Source organism: Phascolarctos cinereus, unplaced genomic scaffold, assembly GCF_003287225.1.
Source record: "Phascolarctos cinereus isolate Bilbo 61053 unplaced genomic scaffold, phaCin_HiC Scaffold_2;HRSCAF=192, whole genome shotgun sequence".
Classification (NCBI taxonomy): domain Eukaryota; kingdom Metazoa; phylum Chordata; class Mammalia; order Diprotodontia; family Phascolarctidae; genus Phascolarctos; species Phascolarctos cinereus.
The window spans coordinates 201,034,022-201,055,308 of record NW_027555625.1 but is presented as its reverse complement, the minus strand read 5'-3'; the positions used below and the strand labels follow the sequence as shown (position 1 = coordinate 201,055,308).

Sequence of the window (21,287 nt, the reverse complement as noted above, 5' to 3'; positions counted from 1 at the left end):
TGAAAATCTTGACAAAGTAATTTTAAAGTGTCCAAGTTACAGTGATCATTTGATTTTTAAGTTAAGTAGATTATGATATGTATAGATCTAGGAATATTTCAGCATTTTACAAAGAAATAAAATTTATAAACGAATACAAATCAGCAACTGGAATTTACCAAATAAGCTTAAATTAAAATATGACTGAAATGTCTCTTTTTTCCTCTGAATTATTCAAATTTCTCCTCTTTGCTAATATCTTTCTCAAAAACTATCTATCTGGTTAAATTTATTATAAGTCATACTTTTAAACTCTTTTAAGTTGCTTCTGTGTGTAGCTACAGTTGACTCATCCTTCAAAACCAGCTCAAGTCCCATTGCCTCCATTATGACTTACTTCTCCAAACTTTCTAGTTGATGTTGATCTCTCCCTTCTCTGAACTTCTACAGCATTTAATTGTCTATACCACTTATTTTTGCATTAGCTCTCATGAAGGCAAAAATCATGTTTTCTATTTTCTTCATCAAATGTTTCATAGCATGGAGCACTTAATATCCTGGTTACATTTCCCTAATAATTAGTTTACTTTGAAGTGCTTTGATTAAAGAATACTGTTATTCTTTTCTATTAATAATTATATTCCACAATCAGAGAGACACAATGGCATGGTGGGAAAAAAACTAAAATACAGTGGACCAGGAATCAAGAGATATTATTCTAGCCTTTGTTATGTCACTCACCTCTCACCACATGAGACCACTGACAAATTACTTCCATATCTGTAAAATGAGTAGGTTGGACTAATTATCTCTGAGTTATCTTGCAGCTCTAAAATACTATGATATGAAAGTGTGATTATTATAATTTACATAAGAAACACTAACTCAGTTACTTATTTTCTAAACTATTTCCTCTATGCTTCAGCCAAATTGGACAAATCAGTTAAGCTCTGGGGCCTTGGTTTCCTCATCTGCAAAACGAGGGGGTTCATTCCAGCTTTAAATCTATAATCCAGTGATCCTGTAAATACTGTCCTATAAATATGCTGCTTATCATGATCACATGGCTCAGATCATTTCTTATTCCTGGAATATTCTCCCTACTTCATCTCTGGTTGAATTTCTAGACATATTTCAAAATCTAACTCAAACGCTACATTCCTTGTGAAGCTGATCCCAATTCCCTCACTGGCTAATTAACAGAGACCTCAAATAGCCTTTGTGCTGTGTCATACTGTATTTACTATATGGTATTATATATTAGTGTTATATATGTTGGTGTCTCCTGACCTTACTAGACTTGTGAGCTCCATGAAGGTGCAGGCTCCCTTATTAAATTTTGAATCTCCTCCTAGCCCAGGAGAGCTACATATGTTATGCCCTGGGCACTTTAGTTCTCTGAATATGAGAGCAGTTTTTGTTTGTAATGATCCTTTTGTTATTTAATCAATTTCATGGGTATCTTTGTAGTATACCTTGGCATAATCAAAAATACTAGTCAGAGTGCAATTTTGGGCTTATTCACCATGTGCAAATAAAAATCTTCCTAAGTCTCAGTTATTTCATCTGTAACCAGAGAATAACAACATTTACTTGTCCCACAGCAATGTTGCTAGGAAGAAGCCCAATATAAGCATAAGCTCTCAGAATCATTGTTTCTCCCTAGGCCTTAATTTCCTAGGGTTCTATATGTTCTATAGTCTATCCAACTCTGGAACTCCCACTGTGCAACTCATGCTACACTCACTGATTGAGTGTAAACTTACATGACTCACTCTATCTAGCTAGTCCCAGATTTACTTCGTATTTTACCCTGGCCATATTCTTGCCAACTATTGGTGTCAATCAAGAAGATTCCTCTCATCAACTCAATGAATTCTCAATCCAAAAGACATCTTTCTGGCCACCAAAGCCACTCCCCCACATGGTGCTGTTTGCCCCTATTAGAACATAAGCTCTTTGAGGTCAGGAACTGTCTCTGACCCCAACCCCTTTTTTAAAAATCCCCAGCACTTACTACAATGCTTGACATACAGTAAGCATGTAATAAATGTTTTTTCATTCATTCATTTGTATTTCACTTGGCAGGTAGCTAGCCCACAGAAAATAACTGACAAATAAATTTATACAAGGTAGATGCCTAACTATAAGAAGTTTATCTACTTAGAAGATTTCCAAATTTCCATCTCTACTACTAAGCTACTTCTCCAATCCATAATTTCTAGGGTCATCTGATATCCTTTTATTACAACATGGTATAGTGAAAAAAGACCACCCAGGACTTGGAATCCACAGTGTTGCACTTGAATCCCAGTTGGGTGACTTATGGGTGGGACTTTGAGCGTGTCCCTTAATCTCCTAGGGTTTCAATTTCCTCACCTGAAAAAAAAACAAACCAAAAAAAAAAAACACGAGGGGGCAGGATTAGGTGACCTCTTTGGTCATTTTCCAATTCCAAATCTGTGATCCTATGAATGTGACTTCTCCACTTCTTTAAACTTCAACTCCTTCCCTCCAGTCTCAAAAGGTAATGAAGAAACCTTTCTTTATTCCAAGAATAATCCCTCTACTTCCACTCTTTAGCTAATCCATTGGAATTTTCACTGGTTATCCTTCATGCATGGAAATACTCTCCCTCTTTATCTCTTTCCTTCAAGTACCAGCTAAACTCTCAACTTCTACAGGAAGCCTTTTCATCCTACCTTTTCCCTTCTTTATGTTTTCCCTCCACTTCTGAAATTGATGGCCATCAAAAACTGCCTGCTGAAATCTGTCCCTTTCTTCAAAGCCAAGTTTGGGCATCACCAACCTATAACAATATCTGGCATTTATATAGGCTTATAGAGTTTGCAAAGCACTTTAAAAATATCATCTCATCTTATTCTCATAACACTGTGAGGTAGGTGGTGCTATTATGATTCACATTTTAGAAATCAGGAAACTGAGGCAGAAAGAAGTTAATTGAAATGTCCAGGGTCTTACAACTATTCCTCGAGTGATGCTATATTTTAACTCAGGTCTTCCTGACTCTAGCTCTATCCTTGCCTTACTTTCCGCCTTCCAACTGGCTGGGATCTCCACCCTCTTTCAATTTCATGTGGTACTTTAGGTCTGGATATTTCCTTGCCACATACCATATTTTCACCTAGCATTAGAGTTATGTATAGGTACGTTTTATCTCTCCAAATTACACTGCAACTTCCCTATGGGCAGAGACAACGTCTAGCACTATGGCTAACAAATAACAGGCAACAAATAATTTCCTTGTGTTTACTTGTCTCTGTTCAAGTGCCTCCCAACATAATGTAAGGTACTCCTCAACGCCTAGCAGAAACAATAAACTTTTGTTAAATGATAACTGCTTGGATGTTTACCAAAGTTCTTTCCATATAAATTGTTTCTGTGGATTCTCAAAAAGAAAAAAGTCCCAATCCCAAAAACCAACTTTTTGAGATAGGCACAGTTAGAATATGTCGACTTTACATAGAAGGAAACCGGGACAGCTAGGTGTTGCAGTGGAGAGAGCACTGGCCCTGAAGTCACGAGGCCCTGAGTTCAAATCCAGCCTCAGACACATAACAGTCACTAGCTGTGTGACTCTGGGCAAGTCACTTAACCCCAACTGCCTCACATTAAAAAATCAAACACACACCCAACACAACCATCAACTACACAGAAGGAAACTACATTTCAGCAAACTTGGAGTTGGGAGGGGAAGAGAGTCGTTGGCTAACATTTCTTTTTACTCGCTAGTTCATCCACTGAACAAATACTACTAAACATCTCCTGCTACAGGTGTGACAAGGTTAGATAGGTCCTCCGAGAGTTCAGCCTAGTAAACGAAGATGACAATAATACACTGTGATCTTGGGCACCACAGCGATGCAAAACACGAGTGTCAAGTGAAGTTTGAGGGGAAAGGTCACTGAGAGCAGAGGGGTCAGGGAAAAGGATTCCTGAAGAAAGTGGCTTCTGAGTCATATTTTGAGAAAGTGGTAGAGAGCAACAGGTGAACGGCAGGGGGTAGTATTTAAAGAAAGCATGGACAACAGCCTGAGCCCACAGGCGCGGGAAGAACGAGGCCGGGTGGGTCTCGCAGCCAGTGTGGGGCAGGGAAGCCCCCTCCCAGGCCGCGCGGCCTTCCCTGCGGCCTCCCCACCCGGCTCGGCTGCGCGCAGTTCCTCCCTCCCCGCGCTCCTTACAGCGGTCGGATCAGTAGCTGGTCGCTCTCCTCGGCCGGGATCGCCGACATCTCTGGGGTCAGGGGAAGGGAAGAGGAAAGAGAGGATCCGACGAGCCACCACTAGCCCTGCAAAGCACCGAGAGAGGAGAGAAGCCCCCCAGCCTTCCTCTCAGAGCATTGCGAGCACCACTTCCGGCGTCTCTGAGGCGCTCGAGACCTTACTTCCGGTGCGGGCCTGACCCAGGAGGTTTCGCGGCTTCCTTTCGAGCCCGGGAGCGCGCGGGGTGGGGCTAGGAGAGGCGTTCTGCGCCTGCGGAGTGGGAATGGTGACGGCATCCGGGCCGTGATGTGAGAGGAAGGAAGGAAAGGGAAAGAAAAAAAAGTGGAGTGGGAGTGGCTGCCTCCGGCTTCTCTGGTATTGAAAGCAGCTCCTGCCGGGAACCTCCACTCTCCCTGGTGGCAGTGAGGTGAGAACCCTCTCCCCGTTCCTTCCCGTCCCGCTTTTCTTTCTGTTTCTCTGTTCGCCGCCCAGCTCGAGCCTTCGGTTTCCCGCGCCCAGCCCCGCAGCCACGTGCCAGCCTCCTTAGGGTTGGAGTCGTGACTCCGCGGCTTGTGTCAGAGTGGGGGGAGGGTTAGGTAGGCCTCCGGTTGCCATAGCGACCAGGGGCAAAGGTAGGGAGAGTTGGAGGAGTGAGGTGAGTGGAGACGTATGAGAATTGGTACCACCCTCTTCTGTGAATCAGGGCGGTGGCCGCCTGATTTAGAGCGGAGAGAGACCTGAGAGCCAAGCAGCCCAACCCTCTCATTTTTACAGATAAGGAAACTGAGGCTCGGGGGGAGAAAGCCGCCTCTCCCTGTGTAAGTAGCCAAGCTGGGATCGGAACCTAGGGCCTGCATGTCTTCCCCCATCCCCAGTGCATCTTGGGCTCGGGGTGTGAGGCTGGGTCTAGGGAGCCACTGTCCTGGGTGAGGAGAGGGTGCCCGAGGGGAAGCATCTGTATGCTGCATGAGAATAGGGGGCGAGGGCATTAAAACACTGCGGAAACTCGTTTTTAAGGCCTTATCTGGGATGTGAGGGTCAGCATTTAACAGTCGGTTTGTGGGGGAGGGGTCGTGGAACAGTGTGCATTACCCACTCTGGTCTTCACAGTTAGGGCACCTGCACCGACAGCTTCATTTCACTCTCTTCCTCAGTTTGCGTGGACCAAGTGTGGCAGCCAGCAATCTTCCTCAGTCACTAATCCACCCCCACACACCTTTTCCCACCCCACTCCCCTCCCACCAGCTCAAGGATGCTATGCTGAGCAAGAGAGGAGATATCAAGGCTCATTCACATCTATCCTAAAGACTGTACTGGTTTTCAGGGGTTGAACCATCTCCTTCCCCATTGCATTATATTTCTCTTCTAAATCCTGTGTGTTGAAAGGTACCCTGGTATTGTCTAACAGAGACAGCTATTTCTATGCTGATTGTTGCTGTAAATCGCTCTTCCTTTGGAATGAAGACTCAATCCTGTGGCTGGGAGGCAAACAAGCCTGAAGGGGAGAGGATTCTGGGAAGATGGTAGAATAAGGCAGGAAATTATCTGACTCTCTTAAATTTAAAGTAAGGCCTCAAAGTGAACTTTGAGAGACAGAAATAATTAAAAGTTGGGATAAAGCAGTTGTCCACCTAAGACAACTTGGGAAGACATTAGGAGAGACCTTACTCTGGAATATTGGTCTGATTTGATTGAAGTGCTGAAACCTCAGAATCAACAAATAACAACCCCTGAAGTCAGCCCTGTAGGGCAGGAGCTTCCTTTTAAGGAACTTTTGCCCCGTGGAAGACTATGTGGGGTGGGGGAGTTAGCCAGTTTATTGGGGAAGATTGCTGGCTCTGAACTAAGGGCTCCGATGCACTGACCAGTCAAAGTCCTGCACTATGGCAGTGGGCTAGAAGTGAGCACACACCGGTAAGGGCAGTAAGAGAACAGCCAGGACCCAGCTGGCTGCTGGTACTCACCAGAGAGTGGCGTCCCTGATTTTGGTTTCCAGGACAAAATGGTGTGTTGAACCTTGCAGTCCAGTGAAGGAATGCAGAGAGTAAGCTTGTTTGAGGTGACAACATTGCTGGGGGCCCTGATTGTGATTTCAGGGCTGAGAGGAGTACTGGAGGTCAGGCCCATAGATAGAGCTCAAAAAACAACAGCATGAAAAACCTGAAGATTGAAACATTATCCCCAATACCTGGGGATTAGAGCGCAACTCTATCACAAAGTTAACAACTAAGAAATAAGCCACTTTTTTAAAAAATGAGAAAGCAAAAGAGGAACCCACCATAGATAGCTGCTGTGGTTATAGGGAAGAGCTGGGTTCAAAATCAGAAGATAGTGAAGTTAAAACAGCTACTTCTGCTTCAAAGAAAAATGTAAAATGGTCACATGCCCAAAAAGAGTTTTGGAAGAGCTTAGGAGGACTTTAAAAATCAAATAACAGAGGTTTAGGAAAAATTAGGGAAAAAAATAAGAGCAAGGCAAGAAATTTTTGAGAAGAAAGTCAACCAATTGGAAAAAGAGAGCCAAAAATTTAAGGAAGAAATGGGTGAGGGGAAACTAATGACATTATAAGACAGCAAGAAATAATAAAACAATCAAAAGAATAAAAAAAATTGAAGAGAATGTGAAACATCACATTAGAAAAACAACTGACTTGGAGAACATATTGAGGAGAGTTGATATAAGAATTATTGGACTACCTGAAAGTTATGATTAAAAAAAAGAGTCTATACATTATACTGCAAGAAATTATTAAGGAAAAATGCCCTGAAGTTTTAGAGCTAGAGGATAAAATGGAAATGGAAAAATCTATCTATCACCACCTGGAAGAGAGCCCAAGATGAAAACTCAGAGGAACATTACAGCTAAGTTTAGGAACTCTCAAGTCAAGGAGAAAATACTACAAGCAACTTAGGAAAAACAATTCAAATACTGTGGAGCTACAGTCAGGATACATGAGATTTGTCAACTTTTATGTAAAAAGACCAAAGAGCATGGAACATTATATTCCAAAAAGCAAAGGAGCTGGGCTTGCAACCAAGAATAACTTGCCCAGCTGAGTGTAATCCTACATGGGGGGGGGGAAGTGATATTTAATGAATTAAAGGACTTTCACGTATTTGTGAGGAAAAGACTAGAACTAAATGGAAAATTTGACATATAAGCTATATCAGATTGTGCACCATCTTGGGGGAGGGTTGGGGGGGGAGGAAGGGGGAGAAAAATTTTCAACTCAAAAGCATGTGGAAGTGATTGTTGATAAATCAAAATAAATTAATAAAATTTTTTTAAAAGAACAAAAAAATTTGATGTATAAGAATCAGGTGAAACATAAAAAAGTAAACATTAGAGACCAATTATAAGGGATTTAATAAGATCAAACTGTTTCTCTGTAACTTTTAAGATAGTTTGAAAGTTTTGATAGGTTAAAAATCTTTGAAAGAGTTGAGTACGATGAGATTGTTAACAGGATTTTACTGAACCAGTCCCTAACTTGGAAATGACTAAACTGAAGACCTGGGACAAAGTGCCAGTAATCAAGTAGCAGTTTATTTGATTAGTTTCATTATGAGGAACAGATTTGTAAATTGGGAATTCTGATCAGAATCCCACTTGGCTATAGTGAAGGCAGAGATTATATACATAAATCACAAGTAGGAAGAGGGGGAAGGTGAATGACAAACAATGATTTCCCAGGACCTCAGTGGTTTCCCATGACAGTGCAGTTGTTCTGAGCTCCTGTGGGAACAATGTTGTTCAAGTCCTTGGGGGTCATTACTTGGTAGGTCGTAGGACCAAAGTTATGTGATGGGAACAGGTTCTACAATTTTTGATTCGCTTCACTTAAGGTACACAGGCACAAGAATGTAAGGATTATGAGAGTATTCTCAAGAGTTTGATAATTTCAAGCTGCATTATAAGTTTCTGACTCACAAGCCAGAAGAGGCATTCTGAAAAATCTAATCTGTTAGTATGTTCATTACATATCGCATACCAATTAATATGAAAATCATAATTCCCTTTACAAGATGATCTTGAAAAAATAAAATTGGGTAGGGAGAGGTAAAATAATTATCTCATTCAAATGAGGTTTGAATGGAAGAACTGCTACAATAGAGGCAGGAGGGGATGGAGGGCTGGTAGTGCTAGATAGAACCTTATTCTTATGAGAACTGGGTTAAAGAGGGAATACTGTATACATTTAGAAGGGTATAAAAGTCTTCTTATGAAGAAATGGGAGAGAGGATAAGAAGGGAGGAATCGTAGAAGGGTGTACAGATCAAGAAATAGGGTAAAGGGAGAGGAAAAGGAAGGGACTCTTAGAAGTCTGGGTAGATTAAGGAATAGGAGGATGAGGGAAGGATTCTTAGAAGAGGTACGGTTCAAGGAGGCAGTGGTTAGAAGTAAATTGGACTGAGGGAAGGTAGGGTAAAAAGAGGGAGAGCAGGATAAACTGAGAAAAATAGGATGGAGGGAAATGTACAACTCATAACGTTGAATGTGAATGGGATGAACTTGCCCATAAAATGGAAATGTATAGTAGAATGGATTAAAAACCAGAAGCCTACAATGTGTTGCCTTCAAGAAACACATTTGAAAATGAAAGATGACAGTAAAAATAAAGGGCTGAAGTAAAATATATTGTGCTTCAGCTGATAGGAAAAAAATGTGGGGGTAGTAGCTATCATGATCTCAAAGTTAAAGCTAAAATAGATTTCATTAAAAGAGATAAACCAGAGCTATATTATGATAAAAGGTACTATAGATAATTCAGTAGTATCAATACTAAACTTATATGCACTAAATGCTGTAGCATCCAATTTTTAAAAGGAAAGCTAAATGCATTACCAATGGAAATAGATAGCAAAACTATAATAGTGGGGAACTTGAATCTTCCCTTCTCAGAACTAGATAAATCTAACCCAAAAATAAATGAGAAAGAAGGCAAAGAGATGAATAGGATCGTAGATAAGCTAGATATAATAGCTATCTGTAGAGAATTGAATGAGAATAGAAAGGAATACACATTTTTTCAGTGGCATATGGTACTTTTGCAAAAATTACCCTGCATTAGGCCATAAAACTTTATAGTTAAATGCAGAAAAGTAAATATTAGATGCATCTATTTCAAATCATAATAAAATAAATATAAATTATATTTAATAAGGGACTATGGAAACATTAAAAATTATTTGGAAACTAAACAACCTAATCTTAAAGAATGAGTGGGTTAAAGAACAATAAGTAATTTTGTTAAAGACAATGACAATAATGAAACAACATACCAAAACCTATACGATATAGCAAAAGCAGTAATCAGAGGAAATTTATATCTCTAAATGCATATAGCAATAAAATAAAGAACAGACCAGTGAATTAAATATGTAATTTAAAAAAACTGAAAAAATAACAAATTAGAAATCCCCAATTAAACACCAAATTGGAAATCCCAAAAAATAAAGGTGAGAGTAATAAAATTGAATGTAAGAAAACCATTGAATTGGGAAATAAAACTAGGAGTTGGTTTTATTAAAAAAATAGATAAATCATTAGTTAATATAATAAAGAGGAAAACCATATCACTAGTATCAAAAATGAAAAGGGTGAATATATCACTAATGAAGATGAAATCAAAGCAGTCATTAAGAGTTATTTTAGAATAATGTGAAAATATGTTTAATAGGAATGTATATGTGGAGCCTATATCAGATTGCATGCTGTCTTGGGAAGGGAGGTAGGAGGGAGGGAGAGAAAATTTAAAACTCAAAAGCTTATGGAAGTGAATGTTGAAAACAAATTTAAAAAGAATACAAGAAAAAGTTATTTTGCCCAATTATATGCCAATAAATTTAACAATGGAAGTGAAATGTAAGAATATTTACAAAAATATAAACTGCCTAGATTAGTAGAAGAGGAAATAGAATATCTAAACAAACTTATTTTAGGAAAAAGAAAGGCCATAAATAAGCTTTGCAAGAATAAAGCATCATGACCAGATGGATCTACAAATGAATTCTACCTAACATTTAAAGATCAACTAATTCCAATATGAAATAAGTTATTTGGAATAACACAGAGGAGTCCTAGCAAAGTCCTTTTATGAAACAGATACAGTGCTGATATCTAAACCAGGAAGAGCCAAAATGGAAAAAGAAAATTACAGAGCAGTTTCTTTAATGAATATGAATGCAAAAATTCTAAATAAAATATTAGCCAGATGACTACAATAATATATTACAAAGATTATAAATCGTGACCAAATGAGATTTATACTGGGAATGCAGAGATGGTTTAACATAAGGAAAACTATTAACATAATTGATTATATCAATAACAATAGTAACAAAAATGCAATTATATCAATATTTGCGAAAAAAGCTTTTGACAAAATACAACATTCATTCCTATTGAAAACATTTGAAAGCATAGGTATAAATGGATTTTTTCCTTAAAATGATAGGAAACATCTACCTAAAATCATCAGTTAGCATTATTTGTAATGAGGATAAGCTAGAAGCCTTCCCAGTAATATAAGGAGTGAAACAAGGATGCCCATTATCACCAATATCATTCAGTACTATATTAGGAATGCTAGCAATAGCAATAAGAGGAATAAAAGAAGTTGAAGGAATCAGAATGGGCAATGAAGTAAAATATCTCTTTATAGACAATAAGATGATATACTTGAAAATTCTAGAGATTGAACTGAAAAATTAGTTGAAACAATTATTGATTTTGGCAGAGTAGCAAGATGTAAAATAAACCTACATAAATCATCAGAATTTCCGTATGTCACCAACAGAAAACCCTGCAAGAGGTAGTAAGAGATACCCTACTAAAATAATTGTAAACAGTATAAAACACCTGGGAGTATACCTGCCAAGACAAACCCAGAAACTACATGAATGTAAGCATGAAATAGTTTTTATACAAATAAAGTCAGATTTAAATAACTTTTTTTTTGTTTTTTTGTTTTTAGGCAATTGGGAGTTAAGTGACTTACCCAGAGTCACACAGCTGGTAAGTGTCAAGTGTTTGGTCTGGGGCCGGATTTGAACTCAGGAGTCGTTCCTGACTTCAGGGCCAGTGCTGTATCCACTGTACCACCTAACTACCCTGCAGATTTAAGTAATTGGAGAAATATTAATTGCTCATGAGTGGACAGAGCCAACATAATAAAAATGACAACTCTACCTGAATTAATCTCCTTATTCGATGCCATCCCAATTAAATTACCGGAAAATTATTTTATTGAGCTGTTAAAAACATTAACAAAATTCATTGGGAAAAACAAAAAGTCAAGAATAGCAAAGGGATTAATAAAAGAAAAACATAAATGAAGAAGGTTTAGTGGTACCTGATCTTATATAATAAAGCGATAGTTATCAAAATGTCTTGTGCTAACAAATAGAAAGGTGGATGAGTGGAACATAGTAGACGTATAATACTCAGTAATAAATGATGATAGCAATGTCGTGTTTCACAAATGTAAAGATTTAAGCTTTTGGAATAAGAATTCACTATTTGGTAAAAAAAAAAGTTGGGAAAACTGGAAAGCAGTCTGTTAAAAATTGGGTACAGACCAATATCTTACGACATTTATTGAGATAAGGTAAAAATAGATACATGACATAGATATAAGAAAATTAGAAGAACATGGAACATACCTATCAGACTTATGGAAAGGAGAAGAATTTATGAATGAACAAGAGAGAGCATTTTGAGAATGTGAACTGGATAATTTTGATTTTATTAAATTAAAAAGTTTTTGTACAAATAAAGCCAATCAGTCAAGATTAGAAGGAAAGCAGAAAATTGGGGGAAATTTTTCATATACAATTTCTTAAATAAAGGCCTCATATATCAAATATATAGAGAACTTTATCAAATTTATAAGACTGAGTCATTCTTCAATTGGTAAATGGTCAAAGGATATGAACAGGCAGTTTTTCGATGAAGAAATCAAAACTGTATAGTCATATGAAAAAATGCCCTTAATCCCTATTGATTAGAGAAATGCAAATTAAAACAACTTTGAGATATCATCTCACACCTATCAGATAGGCTAAAATAATAGAAGGGGAAAGTGACAAATGTTAGAGAGGATGTGGAAGAACAGGGGAAAATCCTTTAATCAAAGTTTTGTAACCTTGGAGTATCTTCCATAGCCAATCAGTTGCCAAATCCTTTCACCCCTACCAACATTTCTCATCTTTTCCCTTCCTTCTTACATGGCTACCACTGTAGTTAAAGGACTCATCACTTTTTATCTGGACTTTGGTAATAGTCAGCTATCATTTATAAAGGGACTTATATGTACCTGGTACTTTATAAGCCCTGGGGATATAAAGAAACAGAGAAACAAAACAGTCCCTGCTCTCTAGTAGCTAATAGTTTAATGGAGGAGACAACGTACAGAAGATGCAACTTTAGCTTAGGTTTGAGGGAAACTAGGGTAGCTAGGTGACAGAGAGGAGGAAAGTACAAACAACTATGTATAAACAAGATGTATTCAGGACAGATTGGGGGTAATCACAAAGGGAGGACATTAAGATTAAGGAGGAGTGGAAAATTCTTGTAGCAGATGCAACTTTAGCTGAGATTTGAAGGAAACCAGAATAGCTAGGTGACAGAGAAAGAAAATGTTCCAAGAATGAGGGAGAGTCTGTGAAAACACTGGTTATTAATCCTATTAATTCAGGCCTGCACAACCTGTGGCTGTGCATGCCAAATGATTTTGGGTGGCCCATGAAAATGTAGAGGATGTTTCCCTCTACATTTTTTGCAGGCCGCCGAAATCCTTTGGCCAGCTACGGGTTGTGCAGGCCTGTACTAATGGGTCTTCCTGCCTCAAGTCTCCTCTGTCTAATCTTTCTTGAACTGAGCTAACAAAGTGATATTCCTAAAGATCACCATGTCATTCTACTTAAAAGCTTCTGTGGCTCTCTGTTACTTCTAGGATAAAATAAAAATTCCTCTTTCACATTTAAAGCCCTCTACATTTTGCTTTTAACGTACATCCGAGTAGATTATATTCCTAGTGTGTCTGTAATATGTGTACTCAGTACACAAATACGTGGTACTCAGGTACTGTTTAAGTACTCAAATGCTGTTGAATCTGTATGAAACACCAGGTTCCTTCACTTTTAACACCAGCAGATATTTCAATTGCCCTCTTAAATGAAAAATGCTATGCTAAGCAGTGGAGGAGATATAAATAATAAATTAGAAACAGTTCCTCCTTTCATGGGCCTTATAGTCTGGTAGGGTGGTAGAATACACAACAAATAAATACATATACAAAATCTATTAAATTAAAAAGGTTTTGTACAAATAAAGCCAATGCAGTCAAGATTAGAAGGAAAGCAGAAAATTGGGGAAAAATTTTTATATACAGTTTCTTAGATACAGGCCTCATATATCAAATATATAGAGAACTTTATCAAATTTATAAGACTGTGAGTCATTCTTCAATTGGTAAATAGTCACAGGATATGAACAGACAATAGCTATTTGACGAAAGTTTATTTTATTATTATTTGGGGGGGTAGGCAGTGGGGTTAAGTGACTTGCCCAGGGTCACACAGCTAGTAAGTGTTATGTGTCTGAGGCCGGATTTGAACTCAGGTCCTTCTGAATCCAGGGCTGGTGCTCTAAATGTGTGTACCACACCCAAACACATTTTTGATCCAGTGTGATCGCCTATATCCATTAGTGAATATTTGTTTTATTTGTATTCCAACTTTGTCAGTTGACCTTTCATTCCATGGGAATAAATCTCTTTACAAACATATTTTCTTTTACATGTTCTACTACTCCTCGATCCACCATTTCTCTGTGTGTGTGTGTGTGTGTGTGTGTGTGTGTGTGTGTGTGTTTAATTTCTTTTTAAATGAAGTACTTTATCTTTGACTATAAATACTCAGAAACCTAGTTGAAATCAGGAACCATAGTACAATCCAAAACAGCAATATTCCTTTTGGACCATTTGGAATGAAAATTGCTAATATTTATTTCAATTAAATATTTTATTTCTGTACAGCTTCAGTCACAGTGAGTGTAAGAATTTGGATTTGTCCTGACTAGTTAGAGCTTCATGAAATGAAATCAGCTTTAGCTACAAGATAACTCATATGTCTCAAGTCCTATATTCTCATGAGGAAAAGCACTTCTCTTCTACAGGTGAGTAGTCATAGTGTTTACCCAGGTAATCTTCATTTTGATAAGTACTAAGGGAACATTGGCTTATCTTGAAGAATGCATTATTACTATGTGCTGTGTGATTATTTAGTACCATTTTTGTAAGGAGATCACAAACATTTCATGAATATCATTTCTTTCATCCTGATGCCATTTTGCTGAGGTAGGAGGAGAGAATAGTTACTGGCAACCTGTATTTTATGCCTGGAGGAACCTAAAGACAGAACAGCTTGTGAAAGACCATATAGTAAAATAAATAGGATCTTAAAGTTGCTAAGGCTCTTTTATAGTTCACTGACCATAGGGATTTTTAAGAGAAGACAAATGTTTCTAAAACAAATTTTATGATTAGATTTTATCCTTCAGCTAAATATCAATAAAGACAGTATTTTTTTTTCTTTGAGAGAAACTCTTCTGAATCTCCCTTTGATATCTGAAGACTTTTGTGATTTTTCTTCCAGTAAATGGAATACATGGGACAGGCACCTTCGAGATTCCTTAGGAGAAGGATTTTTGTTGTCTTAGTTGAATGGAATCCTTTATGTACCTCTACCCCTACAAAAACAATAGGGATTCTGACTTTCATACTTTTGAGGTGGCAGTTAAGGTCTCCTTGAGACATACTAGAAGTGAGTGTAGGGTAAAAATTGTCCTTTGACTGTAGGAGATTTTTAGCTGGGATGAGGTTTCCTATTGACCACCTCTTATTCATTCCTTTACCCTTTATCTCTATAAAAAGAGTCATTTCTTCAAAATAACTGATTACATGCTCAGGCAGCAAGAAGCCTGTCCTGCAAAGCAAGGGAACCTTAGATGTGTGTAAAATTACATTTTGTTCCATGATTCTCTAGCAAGCAGATTGACATGCCCTACCTTTTTTTTTTATGAATTAACATATAAACATGAGTTCCTTTTACCTAGAAAAAGTAATAAATCATTGACTTAGACTGAATTTCTTTATTTTAGAAAAATAAGACCCCTTGACTTAGGGAATTGAGTCAAGTTAGGCATTGTTAGTTAGCTTTCCTTTAAAAAGAAGAATAGCTTCCAAGTTCTGTGGTAAAGAATTAATGTTTAGGTGAGGGATGGAGAACCTGCTTTTTTTTTCAAGGTCACCTGTCGCCTTCTAGGTGCTTGTGTGTGGCTTTTTGACTTGAGTCCAAGTTTTACAGAATAAATCCTTTTAAGGAAATTTGTTCTGTGAAGTTTGGATTCAGTTAAAGGGCTGCAGTTGACAACCTAGAGGGCCACAGGTTCCTCCTCCTCTCCCCTCTTTAGGTCTTTGAATTCCAAGTGAAAAGAATTAGAACCACAGATGCCAGAAAAAAATTGTTTACTTTCCCATACATACATATATGTTTGATTTACATTCATGAATAAACATTTTTGGAAAAGTGGTTTAAATAAGCCACTTTTTCATTGATTTGGTTGTAACTAATTTTTGTTCTTCCAGGGGAGGTTATGGATCCAACTATGGTGAAAAATGTTTCGAAAAGGCAAAAAGCGACACAGTAGTAGCAGTTCCCAAAGTAGTGAAATCAGTACTAAGAGCAAGGTAAGGGGGGTGGAGTTTAGAATTGAGTCACCAGGCAGCCAGTTAATTTTTTTGTATTTATGACAAATAATTCACATAGCATATTTATTATAGGCTCATTGCATGATATTTGTTAAGTGTGAACATTTAATTTCATAATTGTACTTTTTGGATCTAATTCCACTTTGGATGATGTTCAATTCTGGATTTTCTCAAGTCATTGAAGCCATTTGAATAAATCAGCTGCAGTGTACAAATGGGTCCTTTGCAATGAGAGCTGAAAATTTTCAGATTCTCCCTCTTGGGGTCACTTCACCTCTCAGGGCACCTGGCACCTTTTTCACATGCAAAGTTTGTAGAAGAGTTGTCATTCTGCATCTGTGATGGGAGTTTCCAGATACTACCTATACAGGAGTGGGAGCTCCCCTCAGTGGTGAACTTATAGGTTTGAATGCCCCCCAGAAGAGGGGAGTTTTACACAGTGTTCTAGGAGTTTTAGGGTTTTGAATAAGTCTGTCTAATCCCAGCATGCATGACGTAGGTTCGTAGATTTAGAGCTAGAAAGGACCTTAGAAGGCATCTAGTTCAGCCCCTTCATTTTACAGATGAGGAAACTGAAACCTAGCAGTGTTAAGGGAGTTGTGTACAGATCATACAGGTGACAGAGCTAGATATTTGTCAGTGTGCAGGTAAAGTTCAAACATACAGATATATTGTCTCATATTCACAGATGCCATAGGAAGGTAAATGAATAATTCTGATAGGCAGAATGGTGATGTGGAGGAAGGATTGCTGGATTTGGAGCCAGAGGACCTGGCTACAAGTCTTGACTTTGCCACTTGCTGCAAGTGTGACCTTGGGCAAGCCCTTTCACTTCCCTGGGCCTCAGATGTCCTCATCTGTAAAATGAGGTGCCTGGATTAGGTGACCTCTGTGAATCTAGGTTTAGACCTATGATTTTGTTTTACAAAATCTAATCGATGCAAATGAGAACCTCTAATCCTGAACAAAACATTTCATTTTCCTATTCACAGTTTGTGGAGAACTGATTTAACAATTCAGCAAACCCTTATGGCCCAGCATTGAATTTAAGAGATACATAAAGGTGAATGGACATGTACCCTGTTCTCATGGACTTTACAGTTAAAGGAGGAGGATAAAACCTATCAGTCTTTTTGATTGGCATCATTTTTAAAGTAAAATGATCAGGATGGTAGTAAATTATTTTCATTGTAGGGATTCTTAGTTTCAGGAAGGTATTCTATGATATGTGTATGTAGTGGTACAGAAGCTTCCATCATTTTTGTCTACTGATGTTCTACCTATCCTTCAAAGCTCAACTCAAATTCCACTTTCTCCACGAAACTTTTCTTGATTCCCTCTTTTGTCCTGCCCTCCTCCTGCCCTACAGCCAGAATTATTTGGCTTCTGCATTCTAACAAATAAAAATCCTCTTCATGAAAGCACAGAGAAGTCTGGACTAGAATATACCCTACAGTCTAGTCACTACATTGTGAGGTTGCTGTTTGTTCTTCCTTCTCGAAGAAGACCATGAAATCAAGGAAGTGATGCCATGACATGCAAGTGAATTGGATTTAAGTGAGGGAGGGCTGTTCAAGGTCACCAGCCTCACTTTCTCCTCTGGAGCCATCTGGGTCCAATGGCCAGATATGGATCAGGACAACTGGAGATGGCCCAGGATACAGTCAGGACAGGTCCAATCAACAGATATCTATTGGACACCTATTAAATACTCTTCACTGTACCTGAAGCTTTAGGGAATACAGAAGTTGATGCATAATATCTTCTTAGAAGTAGTTAATAGTAGAGATGGGCAGAAAAAAACATGAAATAGTGAACAATGCAGAAAGTATACAGATGAAACATACTGTTTGCTCATCTCAAAGAGGCAGGGGACTAGTGGGGCTGATTGTTGTATACATTGGCAAATGTAGTCTCTCTATTTGGTTACTTCTTTGTCTTTGTAGCAAGAAGTGGCATTAGTGTTTTTAATTAAACGATTTGTGCCAAATTAGTAGTGACTCTTATGAATGTTGTGGAGCCTAGAAAAGGGAGAGATTAAAGAGTCAGAAAGGTTTCAGGAAAGATGACAGAATATTAGTGCTATTGTGAATATATGTAAAAAGGTGTATCTGTGGTTATGTAAAATATATAGATTAGGAGATTATAATAAGCTGATAGGACACAGATAATACACATTATCTTCAGAACTTGCTATTGGCCCTGCCTGCCCTCTTACTTTTCCTGCTAGGGCTTAGAACCTAAGTACTGCCTGGCATTTATATCTGCAGTGAACTTCCTGTGAACATGCAAACTTCTTTGTGTGTTGTTTTTTCCTCATTTGAGTGTTACATCCTTGAGAGCAGGGATTGTCTCATTTTAAAAATTTGTATTCCTAGCATTTTAGTGCAGTCCTGGATGTATAATAACTACCATTAATATTTTGCCGTTCCAAGAAAGAAATGGGGCTTGTTACAGGCTTTGAAGGATTTGCAGGATTTATTAAGTAGATTAAGGAGAGAAAGGATAGGTCCAGGTCTAGAGTTCACCACCGGCCAATTAAATAAAAGGCATTTATTAAGTGCACCCTGTGTCCTAGGCATTGTGCTAACACTCAAGAATGGTATTTTAGTGGAGAAATAAGCTCCTTAGAATGGTTCTAGAACTAGAACCAAAGAATTGTGGAATGTTAGTGCTGAGAGCAACCTCAGAAGTCATCTTGTTTTTTTCCCTTTTTATGAAGGAGAAAACTAAATTCAGGGAGAGGAAGTAAGAAAGTGAAATGAGAATAGCTCTGGATTTGGGAGCCTAGGTCAGAAGAGCTAAACCGAACTCCTGGTTCTGCCACTGAACTTCACCTTTGTGACCTTCAGCAAAGTCATGTTGCTGATGGGCTTCAGTTTGCACATCTATACAAAGAGGGGGTTGGACTAATGTGACTTCTAAGATCTCTTCCATTTGTATGGAGTTATAATTTTTTGGGTGGTCTCATTTTCTGACATTCATTATTTTTCTGACTTGCACAGAATTATGTAGCCAATTTGTAGCAGAACAGATACTAGATCCCAGATCTCCTAATTTCTAGCTTAGTATTTTTAAAGCCTCTCCTACTTTGAAGATGAAAAAATTGCTAGAAAAGAAACAGAAATGTTTACCTTTGTTAAGCTTGAGAGCTCAGTAGAATTTCCTGTTATTACCCCTTTCACTTTGTTTTTGTTTAAAATTGAATATTAAGTCAGAAAATAAAGTTTTGAGAACAGTCTGTGATGGCTAGCATTTCCTTTAGTGTCTTGACCAGAGTGAATTTTACATAGCAAGAGAAAACTGCCCTGTATTGTCTACCTTTTTTACCTGGCATAAAGCAGTTTGATCAGGTAGCTATGTGGTGTAAACAAAGACCTTCACAATTTAGGATGGCTGCTTTCTACATTTTCAAGACTTCAGGGCAACTCAACAGCTTTTTGGTAAGCATCTCTCAAGTACAGAATTCTGTGCTAGAGATGTGTTGGAGTTGTATAGGTGCCTGCCCTGAGAGAGAAAACATGTCTACAAATAACTGTAATTCAGGGGAGAAAAAAGGAGGGGTGTTAGGTCTACAGATTCCACGCTCGGCTTTTCTGCACTTCCCTCACTCATGGGTTCCGTGTCAGCTGCAAAAATCAGTTTCAAGAGCACCAGCTTTTGTCACACCACTGAAAATTGGATGTTGTGCTGCCCTTACCTTGACAATAATTCAGGAAAAACAGAAAAGGAAGAAGGCATGTAGGCCTCTGGGACCTCTTGTCAGTGATTTCTCCTAAACAAAAGAGGAAGAGAAGGTTTCCTTGTTTCTTGTTCTCTCTGTGAAGATAGAAACAGGGCTGTTTTTCCCCCTGGACAATGGGAATTGAAAGAAGACAGGTAGATCCAACTCTGTTGATAGAAATTGAACTCACCGCAGAAGGCATCTTGCTTGACATTTATAATAGCCAGTTGTGACCCATGAAGGATATTTTGAGAGTGGATAGATTGAAAATTCAGGGTTTTCATTGTTGGAGTATTCCCAAAGAAATAGCTACTGAAGTGCACATTGAAAATTGGATTCCCCAGAATAGATGGATTTTAAAACATGCAGTTAAATATTTTCACATATTTTATCCATATCGAATGTAAGAGAGTTTTTATGTTGGTAGTGTTCTGTGTTTATCTATTGATAATTAATTTAGGTGTTTTGAAATATTCAAGTGGCTGGTAGATTGTAGTTGGCGTCATTGTGATTAAAATAACCTAATTTGGAAGAGTCTGTATCATTTAGATTAGTAGAGACAAAGAAATATTTCTTTGTAAGTGTTAATAGACTTACCGAATGAGCAGATATTCATTATTTAAGTATTTGGATTCTTTTGGATATTTTGAATTTTGTTACATTGGTCATGTTAGTTGACCTGATTTTTTTTTTAAAAAATGTTATCGGAAACCAGTGAAAAAAGATAGTTGGAATGTATTTAACTGTAATAATTTAAAGGAAAGGTTTATTATTACATTTAATTTGTTTTTTTGTGTGTTTTCCCCAACTTTACCACCACTCCTCCACACCCTCCTAAATTCCCTCATTTCCCCAGTCTGTAGACTCTAGCCTCGGTGGACTTTCAAGATCAAGTACGGTAGCCAGCCTAGATACAGACTCTACCAAAAGCTCAGGTATGTAAACAATGTGCATTCCTTTACCACTCTTGGCTGGTTTTTTCGTTGGTTGAAATGGAGGTTGGGAGGAGGTTGGAGTTGATGGCTTGTGAAGGTCTTTCCCTTTCTAGACCTGTGATCCTACTCAGCCTTTTTTTATTTTATTAAAAAAAATACTAAAAATACTATCAGTGTAATAGCACATCCCAGTAGAGTTTCTTGTGGTATTGTGACAAATCCTGGATTTTCTCTTTTGTGTTTCCTAAGTTTTAACTGGAGATAGAGATGGGAGGGAAGAAGCTCAGGATATATATACATACAATATGGTAGAATATTGATTGTCAAAGGGCTGGAGTAAGTGATGAGGAGAACCCCACTCTGAGTGTCATGGATAAAAAAGATTGGGAAATACTGGTTGGGTCATTACCATAAAAATACACTAAGAAATGTTAGAAAAGGGATTATACTCTGAATCATTTAACCAGTATTTATTAAGTTCCTCCTCTCTGCCAGGCACCATGCTAGCAGTTGAGCATACGGGTACAAAGAATGAAATAATTCCTTACCTTCTAGTGGGGGACACAAGTACAATAAAAATATTTACACATCATATAAAGGAAATAAAAACAAATAAATACAAAGTAGGTAAGTATAGCATAGTTCAGGAGTTA

The 21,287-nt window shown here is 38.0% G+C and overlaps 2 protein-coding genes across 5 annotated transcripts in view; one reads left to right on the top strand and one right to left on the bottom strand.

Annotated features, from left to right (window-relative positions):
- CPSF3 (cleavage and polyadenylation specific factor 3) overlaps positions 1-4,417 on the bottom strand; it is a 63,606-nt gene extending 59,189 nt beyond the window's left edge. The window contains exons 1-2 of one of the 2 annotated variants that reach the window (XM_020992608.2): positions 4,182-4,415; positions 2,682-2,788 (exon numbers count right to left, since the gene is read on the bottom strand). Coding sequence is in view for 1 of the 2 variants with exons in the window: in XM_020992607.2 (XP_020848266.1) it covers positions 4,182-4,231 (50 nt within the window). In the remaining variant the exon portion in view is untranslated. Of the gene's footprint in view, positions 1-2,681; positions 2,789-4,181 lie in introns of both variants that reach the window. The other variant, XM_020992607.2, reaches the window with a different exon arrangement.
- A 72-nt stretch (positions 4,418-4,489) lies between these two features.
- The window catches only part of LOC110212610 (integrin beta-1-binding protein 1), a 28,616-nt gene continuing 11,818 nt past the window's right edge, over positions 4,490-21,287 (top strand). Inside the window, exons 1-5 of one of the 3 annotated variants that reach the window (XM_020992611.2) lie at positions 4,491-4,629; positions 11,179-11,219; positions 14,242-14,381; positions 15,853-15,954; positions 20,556-20,634. In XM_020992611.2, coding sequence (XP_020848270.1) covers positions 15,883-15,954; positions 20,556-20,634 — 151 coding nt within the window. In that variant the 5' untranslated portion in view covers positions 4,491-4,629; positions 11,179-11,219; positions 14,242-14,381; positions 15,853-15,882. Of the gene's footprint in view, positions 4,630-4,846; positions 5,021-11,178; positions 11,220-14,241; positions 14,382-15,852; positions 15,955-20,555; positions 20,635-21,287 lie in introns of those variants that run through there. The other 2 variants (XM_078149761.1, XM_078149762.1) reach the window with 2 other exon arrangements.